This window comes from Acanthisitta chloris, unplaced genomic scaffold (genome assembly GCF_000695815.1).
Source record: "Acanthisitta chloris isolate BGI_N310 unplaced genomic scaffold, ASM69581v1 scaffold9688, whole genome shotgun sequence".
NCBI lineage: Eukaryota > Metazoa > Chordata > Aves > Passeriformes > Acanthisittidae > Acanthisitta > Acanthisitta chloris.
The window spans coordinates 47018-59498 of record NW_008686538.1 but is presented as its reverse complement, the minus strand read 5'-3'; the positions used below and the strand labels follow the sequence as shown (position 1 = coordinate 59498).

General features: G+C 42.0%; 1 protein-coding gene across 1 annotated transcript in view; it reads right to left on the bottom strand.

Moving 5' to 3' along the window:
- Positions 1–5539: 5539 nt before the first annotated feature.
- Positions 5540–12481, bottom strand: part of KIAA0556 (KIAA0556 ortholog) — a 53285-nt gene continuing 46343 nt past the window's right edge. The window contains exons 21-24 of the mRNA XM_009080197.1: positions 10794–10895; positions 10012–10172; positions 7219–7307; positions 5540–5595 (exon numbers count right to left, since the gene is read on the bottom strand). Coding sequence (XP_009078445.1) covers positions 5540–5595; positions 7219–7307; positions 10012–10172; positions 10794–10895 — 408 coding nt within the window. The remainder of the gene's footprint in view (positions 5596–7218; positions 7308–10011; positions 10173–10793; positions 10896–12481) is intronic.

Genomic DNA, 12481 nt, shown 5'->3' with positions numbered 1-12481 from the left:
GTCACTGCATAATTGAGACCATCCAGAAATAACCAGCCTACCTGGGGAAGGCTGCTCACAGGTCAGGAGGTGGAGGTTTTCATCTCCTAATTAGAGCCAAAGCAGAGAACCATGCAGGGTTGGAAGCAATATTTCAGGCTGGGAAACTCCTACCTTGCTGATCATTGGGATGGTCAGTCCTCTCCTTCAACCAGGAGCTCAGAAAGGGAACACTAGAGAGCCATCAGACAGAAGGTCTATAGCCTGATTTTTTCCTTTTCCAGCAATTTCTAGGTCAGTAAGAAAAGTCACCAATTGCAAATGTTACCTTTTATGCCCAGGTCTCAACACTGCAGAACTTCACAGGGTCCTGAGCCAGGGTGAAGGGAACTGATGCTATTAGACAAGGGTGGAAAATTGATCTCTTCCCCACAAGATTTAGAGGCCAGTTGGACAAGAAATTACTCCAGCTGGGCACTCCGTCCCCATCTCTCAGCTCTTCCTGCAGCTACGAGATTCACTCTGTAATTGCTTTCTTAGTCCACATTTTATCCTCAGCTGACAGAATTCCATTAGGGTGATACAAGCTGTGTGATAAAGGGATGTTTGTGTCTCACATGGGCTGTAAGTCATTTCTCAGCAAACAAGCAAATAGTCACAGAAATGGGCAAAAAGGCCACTGAGCCAGGAAGCCTTTCCTTGTGCTCTGAACAGCAGGAACTCAGCACACGAATGGAAGCAAACATCCTCCCAGTGTGCTAATGCTCCTCTCTGCTCTTTAGAGGAGACATGTCAATGCACACCTCCAAAATGAACAGTTATCTCTGCAGCATTTTGGAACAGACAGTGATCCAGGAGGCAGACACACAGCACTGACACCCCTGGAAATGAGGGGCCCCATGCCAACAGGATCCACCATGCTGTGACCACAGGGGCTGGTGGCACCCCAGGCCAGACAGCAAGTGGCCTGTATATGGGAAATGAGATCACAGAATAATCAGAGTTGGAAGGGAACCTTGAGGATCATCTAGTCCAACTCCTGACCCTGCACATGACATCCACAAAACAAAACTAATGCTGGGACACATCTGAGCACATATGTCTGACGAGCAAAACAGGTTGGTCACACCTGCAAGGTAAAGAACAGTAATTCTGAACTGGACTGTTTTGGAGGGCAAAAGGAGTGATGTTCTAAGCATGATGGTGCAGCTAAAAGATAGACATGATGAAATGGGAATACAGTAAGGTGTCTCAAGTGCTGCAGTGTGCACAGTTACAGTATGTGTAGTACTGGTGAAGCCATTACTAGGTAGTGTGTGCTGGAGTTTATGTTTTTGAATAATATTGGAAGAGATTTGGCTACTTCAGTGACTTTTATTAAAAGAGCAGCTCCTGTTAGAGCTCAGCAGCCCCAGAAGTTGCAGACCAGCCTAAGGCATCCCTGCACAACCTGCTGGTTTGGACTCTAATCACTCACTGTGCTCCCCAGGCTAGTGTAGAGGTGCATCCCACAGTGAGGACTGCTGAAGCAGAGAGCAGGAGGGAATGGGAAATGCTTGTCTTACAGATCAATCAAAGGGAAAGCAGACTTTGTCCCCTGCATGTGGCAGAACTCAGATGTCAATACAGCCCTTCATGTTTGCTCTTCCCTGCCCTGTGCTGGGAAGTGAGCTTTTTCTGGAAACTTAAGTAAGTTTAAAGACTCAACAGTCAAACTCCCTCACCCACTGCTCTCCCTCTCACATCCTCACTGGCAGCAAGTCCTACCTCTGGCTGTTCCAGTGTCCTACCTGGTGTACAAGATCTTTGTCCAGTCTCACAACACCCAGTTCCTCACAGGCACTGTCAGGCTCCTGCAGGTGTGACCAGCCTGGCACACATCCCTGAAATGGCAGGGCTGGACATCATGATGGGGAATGACCTACACAGCAGGAACATGATAGAAGTCCAGCAGGACCAGTAAATCTTACAGAAAACATCACCTAAGCAGGATGCTGTAGTGCAGTTAACATCCCAGGCCAGTCTAAGCCATGAGAAGGACTCAGATTAATTTAGCTGCTCTGTGCAGCTCCTCATGCAGCTCTTACAGGTTCATGGATGAGTCTCTGACTCAGAAATACACAGGCTTCCATGTCTTCTGTGCTGCCTTTTACACTGCAGCACTGCTTGCTTCCCTTGCCCACTGACAGGTGCTTCTCCCTTGCTGTTCAAATGCTACTGGATTAAAGCACAAAAAGGCAGGAATGGAGAAGTTGCAAGGCCTTCCCAGGTCTCAGATTACACTGTGAAGACTGATAAAAGTATCATTTTATAGATCAAAAAATAGGCAGCCTGACATGTACTTCCTCACAGATTATTTCTTTATCCTCTGCCCTTCTCAGTGTCACTGTAGGACAAACAAACTCATTTCTGTTATCTTGATCCAAACCCTCTAAATCAAATCACAACAGGTAAAGGTGAGCAACTGTGGCATAAAGGTTTTTGAGCAGCCCAGAAATTGGAATTGGGTGAAAGTTTAATAATTTGTATCAAAGGCTTCAGCCAGAATTCATATTAATCCTTCCTTTTCCTTTGCTGTGCTTTTGACAATGTCAAATGATGTTACTGGGCACATTCTCACTGAATTACACCTGCTGAAACTGTGCCTGACATTGACTGAAGTGCTCCATGGGGATTTTCTTGATTGCATGTTTACTCTTCCTCTTGTCCCTCCTGTAAATGCTAGTCTGACATGAATGTACTTGTGAGCAGTTGGTTAAAAAAGGTGAAAAATAGAATAAACCTTTTTTAAAAAAACCCTGATTCACTGAGGAAATGAGTCAAGTGTCTTTGTTGGAGTGTATAGGACTGACTAGGACACTTAATTATCTTTGGTTATATAACGGGTCATTACACCTCAGCTCCAATTAAGAGGGCAAACACTGACATCTCCTACCCCACAGAGATGAATGAAGTATTTTCTAAACATTATGCTACTTTCCATACATAACTGACTGGAATCAAGGACTACATTAGGCTGTGCCTTGTGGAGTCTGTCATCCCAGAGCAGACAGTGGGATGGCAAGCCCTTCCTTCAGACACAGACACTGCAGGGGGGAAATTCCACAACTTAACTTTTGCAAAACGTATTTCCAAGACTTTCATGGTCTCTCCACCGTGTGGCAGTTGTGGGGAATCTCTTGAATGGGTACAAGGGTTGCTAGGAGAGGATGGCAACAGGTTGAAGATGTTACACTCTGCCAGACCAGTTGCACTGGACAGAGATTTCCAGGGGCAAAAGGTGTGAAAATTGGCTGCAGTTACCAACTGACCAGTGAGGAAGAGTTGGTGGCAGGAAAACAGAGAGAACTGTGACCCATCTGAGCTTGACCAAGTATTTTTCAGTAATTTAAAATACCTGGAGTTACCTTAAAGGATTAGGGTTGAAAAATCATTAGTCCATCATGCAGGACTTGAGATGTTCCAACCAGACACAGAGAAGACAGATGAGCATAGGAAGTCCTCTCCCCCTCTTCTGATCAACAAGAAGGTGCTATTCTGTGCCAGGAAACACAGCAGCTTCCACTTCTCCACACATTCAATGCAGTTTTCTTAGAAGAATAAACAATCTGTTCATTGGCTCCATGACAGATCTGTAGTTGTGCCTTAACTCTTGAAAACCTTGCTACAGCCTCTCCTCTTCCAAACACAGACATTTATACCTGCTCTGAGCCCTGTCAATAACTCTCCTCTTAGCTCCTCTTTTTAGTTTGGGAGTTGCCTGTTACCTGGTCTGGAGCAAAAACTAGATCTTCATTCTTGGAAGAGCTGCACTGGGAAATGCCCCAAGGGAGAGAGTTCTCAGAACAACAGAGGATTCCTCTGTCAGTGCAGTTTGGGAAGAGTCCTTAAACAAAGTACAGTACACTCACACACACTATTCACACTTATAAGTAAAGTGGTTTGTATTTAGTACAAAATACATTTTGTTGCTCCATTGACACACAGAATCTGGGAAATGCATAGTTATCTTTTGTCTTTTCATCTTAGCCACCAGCAGTGAAAAAGTTTGCTTTGAATAAGCAAATATACAAGATATTACACTCCTGACTCAGGACAGAAAGGGAAGCAGCACAATTTGATTCTATATCAAGAGCTGCAACAGTATCTCTGGTTTATGTCTAAAAGCACATACTGACTTCAGTGTTCAGTTCTCTCTGGAAAAAGTCATGGAATTATAAAGTGGCTTGAGTTGGAATGAGCAAGTTCCAAAATGAGAAAGGAAGGATCTTCTATGGAAGAGATTTACAGGTTGTCACCATTGCCAAGTTTCAGTGAGAAGTACATTTGCATAGCAAATCCTGCAGCATGTTTGGTTAGAGTTTCTGTGTAAATGAATACATATGCAGAGTATTCTGTGTTTAAAAATCCACTTCTCTCCTTACCTTCCGCCAGTTAAAATGCATTTACCATTTCTCAGAGGTGAGGGTATGTTGCTGGCAACAGATCTGGTTGGAGCAGCACACAAGTATGGCCTTCTTGTTCATATAACCAAAGTCAGGGCAAACAGGAGAGAAGAACATTGCTCTGCAGCAGGAGGACTCTGAACAACCTGTAGAGTGTCTGACAATGGCACTTCAGGCAAAACACCTCATTTGCTTTTTCCATGGTAGTGAAATAATGAAAGAAATAATTATTTCACTGCAAAACATAAGAGAAGTGACAGCTCAAACATACCTATTAAACCTTGATAAACCCACTCCCTGATCTCCATTTCCTAAAAGCATCCAGCACACTTCTGCAAGCCCAGTGGGACCTCTGCAGATGTCAGGAACAGTGCCAGCTCCTACAGAGAGCAATGGCATCAAAGCATACAGTGGCCACCCAGAGACAGACAGGTCAAGAATATTTCCTCTAAGTGCATTTTCCAGAGAACTATTTACAAACGTCAGAAAAAAAAAAAAGCAACACTTCCTTCTAGTGAGGATCTTTGTGATCATCCAGCTAGGAATAAAAGCTTGAGAAATCATCTGAAAAACCTGTTATAACCATCCTGTTATGGCATCAAAGCATACAGTGGCCACCCAGAGACAGACAGGTCAAGAATATTTCCTCTAAGTGCATTTTCCAGAGAACTATTTACAAACGTCAGAAAAAAAAAAAAGCAACACTTCCTTCTAGTGAGGATCTTTGTGATCATCCAGCTAGGAATAAAAGCTTGAGAAATCATCTGAAAAACCTGTTATAACCATCCTGTTCCTCCATCAGTACTCATGCAGGAACAGCTGCCAGTTAGCAATAAGGTTCTCACTCTCTCCTTTGTGCTCCTTCCTCCCTGGATTTGCAATTAAGAGATGAGCGGGAGAAAAATCAGACAGATAATGACAAAAAAATCCCAGAAAACTGAATTCATGCTTTTAATTTCATTATGACAAAAAGCTCCTGTAGCAAATAAAACTTCCTCTCACAAACCAGGAGGTGGTTTAGCAGCAGCATCAGACATGGAAAATCTTCCATTTGGATGATGCTTTTCCTGTAGATTGCAGTTATTTAGGGCTGGATGCATTCAGGACTTTCCTTGTTATCTTTTCCTCCTCTGCAGTCCTTTCTCACACATGCAGGTTTTTGGACGCAAAGCTGTTAGGGAAAAGGAACTGCTGTTTTAGGACTGAACACTAACAGTGAAGCCACAGAGTAAAATGAGAAGAAAAATGCTGATTTCTTTCCATCCCAGAATGAAAGCTAAGCTGGTTTTCTCAGTAATGCCTCTTACATTGTCAGTGAGGGCTGTGAGTGTTTTCATAGACCTGTGAGATCACTTTCCTGTGGACTCTGGTCTGAATTCAACCATCCTGAGGAGGAGGCTGGACCCTCCCTCAGGAGGGGAATCCTCTGAGGTTTCCTCCAACCCAAATCATTCTACAAATCTGTTATCAACACCCACTGTGGCTGATAACAGTCAGTACTACAGGGGAGATATGGGGCAGAGGGCAATAGGCAACCCTCAGCTGGTGACTTGAGAGGCATTTTGTGTCCTTGATGCTTGGACAACAGATGTGATGGCCATGGCAATGACAGCTCTTCTTTGCTGGTCATGTCTGATCTAGAGCCCAGGATGTCATTACAATGAGCACAGAGATGTCCAAAATACTTTTGCTGCAGCTAGTGCTAATATACTAATAACTTTCAAGCTGTCTTTGTACAGGCAATGGCATTTCAAATCCTTCTCCTACAGAACTGTTATTAAAAGCCATCAAATAATTTCTGTAACACTTTCTGGAGAACTAATTGGAGAAAGTGTCATGCTCAGGAGAGAAAACCAATCATGAATATACCAGCTTGGCTGAGAATTTGTAATGTATTTAGGGAGCTATTCTGAGTAATTTACAATGAATGACTGGGACTCTTCAGACTATAAATACAATCTACTCTTTCTCCTTGGGAAAAAAAAAGAGGTTGTCTTTTTAATTATCACTTTGTAAGAGAAAAGACCAACTAGAAAGACAGTGGGAGGAATAAAGTCAACATGTTTTCCCCCTTGTTACACTTACTGTGATTTTGGATTTGCTCAAGGAGCGACAAGCAGCTCATTCTTAGACACATCTGCACCACCTCTAAAACTGCTTAAAAGGCCAGGGGGGATGCCATGAGCCTATTATTGCAAAGGGTATCTCTGAACCTGCACAATTAACATCAGTTTTCAATTTATCTTCAGTCAGTTTCTTTCCTGAGGACTTTGGGTTGGTACAGGCCACAGCTACACATCACCTATGTCTTCCATCCATGTCCTCTACTTTCAGGTTTAGATATAGAACATAAATCCACCAGATTATGAAATTCATAGTTTGTTTTTTATGGCAGAATCATAGAATTTTTAGGGGCTGGAATGGACCTTACAGATCATCTAGCCTCAACCCCCTGCCCTGGGCAGGGACACCTCCCACCAGAGCAGTTTGCTCAAGGCTTCATCCAACTTGACTTTGAGCACTGCCAGGGTTGGGGCAGCCACAGCCTCCCTGGGCAACCTGTGCCAGTGTCTCACCACCCTCACAGGAAAACATCTCTTCCTATTATCTAACCTAAATTTCCCCTCTTTCAATTTGTACCCATTTGTACCCAATGGTAGAAAATGTAGAGTTAAATACATGTAAAAGGTATAAGACTCCTCACTTGTCCCAGTTTAGGTCTGTAACTAGGTTCATTATCCACATTGTGTCTGCAGGAGGTGAACAGAAGAAAACTGTAGAAGACAGAACTCACCTGGATCAGCCACAACTTGCTTCTTTTTGCTGTTTGTGACAATCTTATTTTCATTCATCATTCGTACATCCTGGTCTCCCATATGATTGCTGGAAAGATTAAAATCAGTACAATGGCCAAAATAATCAGCATTGTGAAAAGTTAGGAGAGTCATGGAAAAAGGTTACCCAAGAAGTTATTTAGGTCCTGGAGGCTAAACAAAGCAACACAGCACAGCCACATCACATGAGACTATCCAGAACAGAACAGCATTCTGTCTGCATCCACCTGAAGGATTTTGTGCCAGTTTTAATTAGTGGCATTCATTCAGGCACACATTCAAATATAAATATCATATTCACTCTACAATTTTCAAGGCTGCCTACACAGCTTGAACCACATTAACCAAAGTGAGATGCTAAATCAGAGCTGTACAAAGAGGGTATAAAAATCCCTGTATGGAACTTCACACTGCTTTGTAATACTGAAATAGCATTATGTGAAAGTTTTCTGAACTAGACCAAATTCTTTTGCTGTGACAAGTTTTGTTTTCAGGCTGCTACAAAATTTTAACCATTTCTTTCTGGGAAAGAAGAAATAACTTCAAAGTTAAATTAAACTAAACAAATTACAGGGAAAAATGTGAGCTGCTTTGAAAGGTAATGAAAACATCACTAATAACATCCTTTCACACAGAGGAAACAAAACATTTGTGGCCTTGGAACAAAAGGAGTGTATCTTTCTTTTCTCTACAGATCCTGCACAAAATGGGTTTCTATTTTGGGAGAGAAATGCAGTGTCTCTCAGACTGTCAGAGTGAAGCAGGAGAGCCAATACTGAAGTAAATCAGAACTCAGGCTATTGATGATAATAACAGACTCAAGTTCAGGGGTCATAAAATACTGAGCAGTGACATGTGAAAGAGAATAGGCCAAAATTAGAACTAACAATATATAAAAGCTCCAGAGCATTTTTAAAATGGAGAGATATTATCCAGCATGTCTCTTAGTGCTGAGGTACCCTATATTTTAGTAGGGTGGGAAGTGAAAAAAGGGAAAAACTGATTGCAAACCAGGCTAAGACCGAGAAAGCTCCTGCACAGAAGTCTAGAAGACAAGAGGCTCAGCATGTTCTCAGCTGGAAAACAGACTATGTAGTTTTTGTGACCCCAAAAGTAAACTCGTCTTAAAAGCACATCAAAAGATATATCTTATACACATGTGCAAAGGATCTGTGATTACAACTGGTGCTTCTCTGCTTCCAATAAAATAACTCTACTCACAGAAAGATCTGAAGCTAAAGAAAGTAAAGGTTCATTTGTTGTCCTCCTCCTTTTTATATCCCACTGGAAAATTTCTCAGGACTTTTACTTCCTCAAGACATTTTCATTTCGGTAACTTATACACTTGCAAAATGGTTCACCTCCAAATTTTACCCTGACAACACAACCACTGGTACAGAAAGACGAGTCTAACACAAAACATCCAAACAGTAATAATTTATTTCCATGTCTGACAGTACCAGTGGCTAAGAGCCAATGCTGTAGAGAAACACAGGAAAACAAACCCTGTAGGCAAATGTGAACTTCTGTTCCTAAACAGGACAGCTCATGTTCCTTCTGCTCATCTCTAAATATTTGAATACTCTCCTGAATGGATCACATGCCATTTTTCCATGCAAAACTTGCCTTTTTTTTCCCCCCAAGCAATGCATGTGCAAGATAGTCTACTTGCTAGCTGCCCAATGTGTAAGAAAGTGTTTATTTCTATAAGCTTTTATTTTGCACTTTTCAATCCCATTTAAAAGAAATTATTCTTTCACTATGTATTTTCCTTGCCAGGGATTGTTTATTAGGCTCTATCAATCCTGCCCTTCTCAATGTAAGTGCATTTTTCACTGCATTTCACCACATTTCCTGTGAGATTGCCAACTTAGTGGTTTCAAAGGGTCATTCCTCCCAATGCAACTCATTTCCCATTTTAAAAGTTCATTATTTTAGCATGTTTAGAGAATAGTAGAATGCTGATTGTTGCTTAATTAGCATCTGTGTCAATTCAGAGGATTTCTTTCCTTTAATTTTGACACTTAGTTCTTTTTCATTAATTGTCATTTTCCCCTCTATGCGATATCATTGGGATTTATTATTCCTTCTCTAAGGAAGCCTGAACTTTCCCTTTTGTATTTATTTGCTTTCATGAAAACATATGTAAATATAAATCAGGAAACCCAGTGAGTGCTAAAAGATGCTTACAAATAATGCCTGTAATTTGGTTCTAGGATCTACAAACCTACTTATTTCCCATTAAGTGATGTTGAGTATGCTTTGAAAGGGAATTTTCTATAGCAATACACATACTGCTGACAATCATAGAATCAGCAGGGTTAGAAAAGACCTCCAAGATCATCAAGTCCAACCCTACTGTAGTTACTAGACCATGGCACTAAGTGCCACATCCAGTCTCACCTTGAAAACCTCCAGGGATGGTGAATCCATCACCTCCCTAGGCAGCACATTCCAGTGCCTGAGCACTCTCTCCATTAAAAACCTCTTCCTAACATCCAACCTAACCCTCCCCTGGCAGAGCTTGAGTCTGTGCCCTCTTGTCCTGCTGCTGGTTGCCTGGGAGAAGAGACCAACCCCCACCTGACTCCAACCTCCTGTCAGGGAGTTGCAGAGGGTGAGAAGGTCTCCCCTGAGCCTCCTCCTCTCCAAGCTGAACACTCCCAGCTCCCTCAGCCTCTCCTCATTAGCCATATACAAAAAAACTTTTTAAAACCAAGATCCTTTCTTCCACTCAAGATCCACTCACATACCTAATAACAGTTCTCTTCTCCTGATGGCAAATCCTCTCATCATCTGTGAAAAGGATGGTGTGATAAGGGACCACTGGCTCGCAGGTTGGTAGGATTCCTGTCACCACGTGGCTCACCATATCCAGAATCCCATTGTAGACCAGCAAGTCATCCACCAGAAGCTAAGAAATAACCAAGAAAAACTATCTAGAAATTGTTTTCAGCAGTTCTCTCAAGCAATTAACCAGAAATCTCACAGATCTGGTTATTCATTTAGCTTTTGTTCCTTAAAACTTCCACTTGTCTCTATTCGCTGCTGGGGTTTGATTCCACCCCCTAAGTTTTTATCTTCTCACTGCTGTTTCTAATGCAGCTTTCAAGGAGGTAATTAAAAATGTATTTCATGTTTTACATAATTGCTGTTCTATTCACTGGAGTGAATCACTCTTAAATCAAGGAATTAATGAATCTCACCTCACTTTGGCTGTCTAAAACTTGTGTTTGTAGTTTCAACTAGTCTTCCAGGCCTACTCCATAGTCAGTGATAAAAAGGAAAGCATTATCCTATCTTAAAACAATTATCTAAGAAAAAAATCAGTTGAAGTGTTCCTTCCCTGGACAAAAAAAAGGGAGGGCAGATGACTGGCACAGATTAGTCATTTCAATACCAAATGCAGAGTTAAATGAGATGAACCTCATTCTTTGGGATTCTATGGCCTCACACTTGAGTAAATTGACAATGGGTACAGAAATCAGCAAGCTGACTCACCAGAACATACAAAATGCATAGAAAAACTACTTACACCAAACTCTTTCACACCTCTCTGAGGAGTTTTGGCATAATTCCATAACTTGATCATCGACACAGTAGTAGGTACATCAAAAATGACATATACCCTATTCACCTGCAAAAGAGAATTAATTTATATGTAACAGCACAAATTCCCCAAAGAAATGAAACTCTCCTGCATATTGCATGACAAGAGGTTGGAATGTAAAGAGATGGAGCTGCAGGAGAGATCACTGATGCTAAGGACTGGAGTTCAGCTACAGCTGAACATTTACAGATGTTGCCTCTACCCCATAGTTGCCCTCTCAAATGTATGTGTCACTCCTCAGCAGGTGACATCTGCACCTCAGTTTGTCAGCCTGGACTGTCTGTCAGTTAGAGGAGGGGTAGACAGACACCTGACATGAGTATTTCATATATCCCCTGACTTTGAAATCTATTGCAGAAATTTCACCATTTTTGTGTGAGTTACACTAACAGGAATGTAGAGACAATTCTCAAGATGCTTCCTAAACAATTACTGCATGAGGGATTGCTCATTTTACTTTCAGTGACGTTAATGTCAAGATGTTAGACCAAAGATTAGGCTGTAGGAAACTAATCTTGCCTGTTACAGTTAATTCTATGCTTGTCCTTTCATGAGTTACTATATCAGCTTTGGATCAACATATTTTAAGCTTCAGCTTTAACATCCTCTGAAGTTTTAATCCTGTGATGTACTAGAGAAGATATTGTTAGTTACATTAAATCATTATGGGGTTTTTTAACTGAAGAAAGGTCGATTAATAGTCAGCAGTTGGAATGGACCTTACAGATGATCTAGTCCCAACCCCTGCCCTGGGCAGAGACACCTCCTCACTAGATCAGGTTGCTCAAGGCTCATCCAGCCTGGACTGAACACCACCAGGGTTGGGGCAGCCACCACGTCCCTGGGCAACCTGTGCCAGTGTCTCACCACCCTCACAGGAACAAACCTTTTTCTCACATCCAACCTAGACTTCCCCTCCTTCAGTTTGAACCCATTACCCCTTGTCCTATCACTGCAGTTCCTAACACAGAGTCCCTCTCCAGCTCCTTGAAGGCCCTTCAGATATTGAGAAGTTGCTCTGAGGTCTCCACACAGTCTGATCTTCTCCAGGCTGAACAGGCCTAACTCCCTCAGCCTGTCCTCACAGGGAGATGCTCCAGTGCTCTTAGCAACTTGGTGGCCTCCTCTGGACTTGCTCCAACAGTTCCATGTCCTTCTTACATTGAGGACACCAGAACTGTGTGCAGTGTTCCAGGTGGGTCTCAGGAGAGCAGAGTAGAGGAGAAGAATCACCTCTTTTGATCTGCTGCCCACACTCCTTTTGATGTCGTTTTGAAACATTAATATCTGTGATTTTCCACAGGACATAAGGGCATAGTCTCCAATAGCAACTGTTAGTCCCACAGCAAGTGAGAAATTTGATGGAAATTCACTCAAACAAATACATAAAATCACAATCAGTAACAGGGGAACAATGAACTCAAATTCTACTCCATAAGTAATAAATTTGTGCAAGGCAAAACCACTTTTAGAATTACAGAAGGAAAATACATTTAGAAAGGAAATGAAAGGCTATAATTTAAATTTCCTTCAAGCTTTCAAACCTTCCAATATATCAAAGAGTTAATTCAGCTTTCCAGGCAGCCAGTGAGATTCAGAGCAGCTCAGCACTG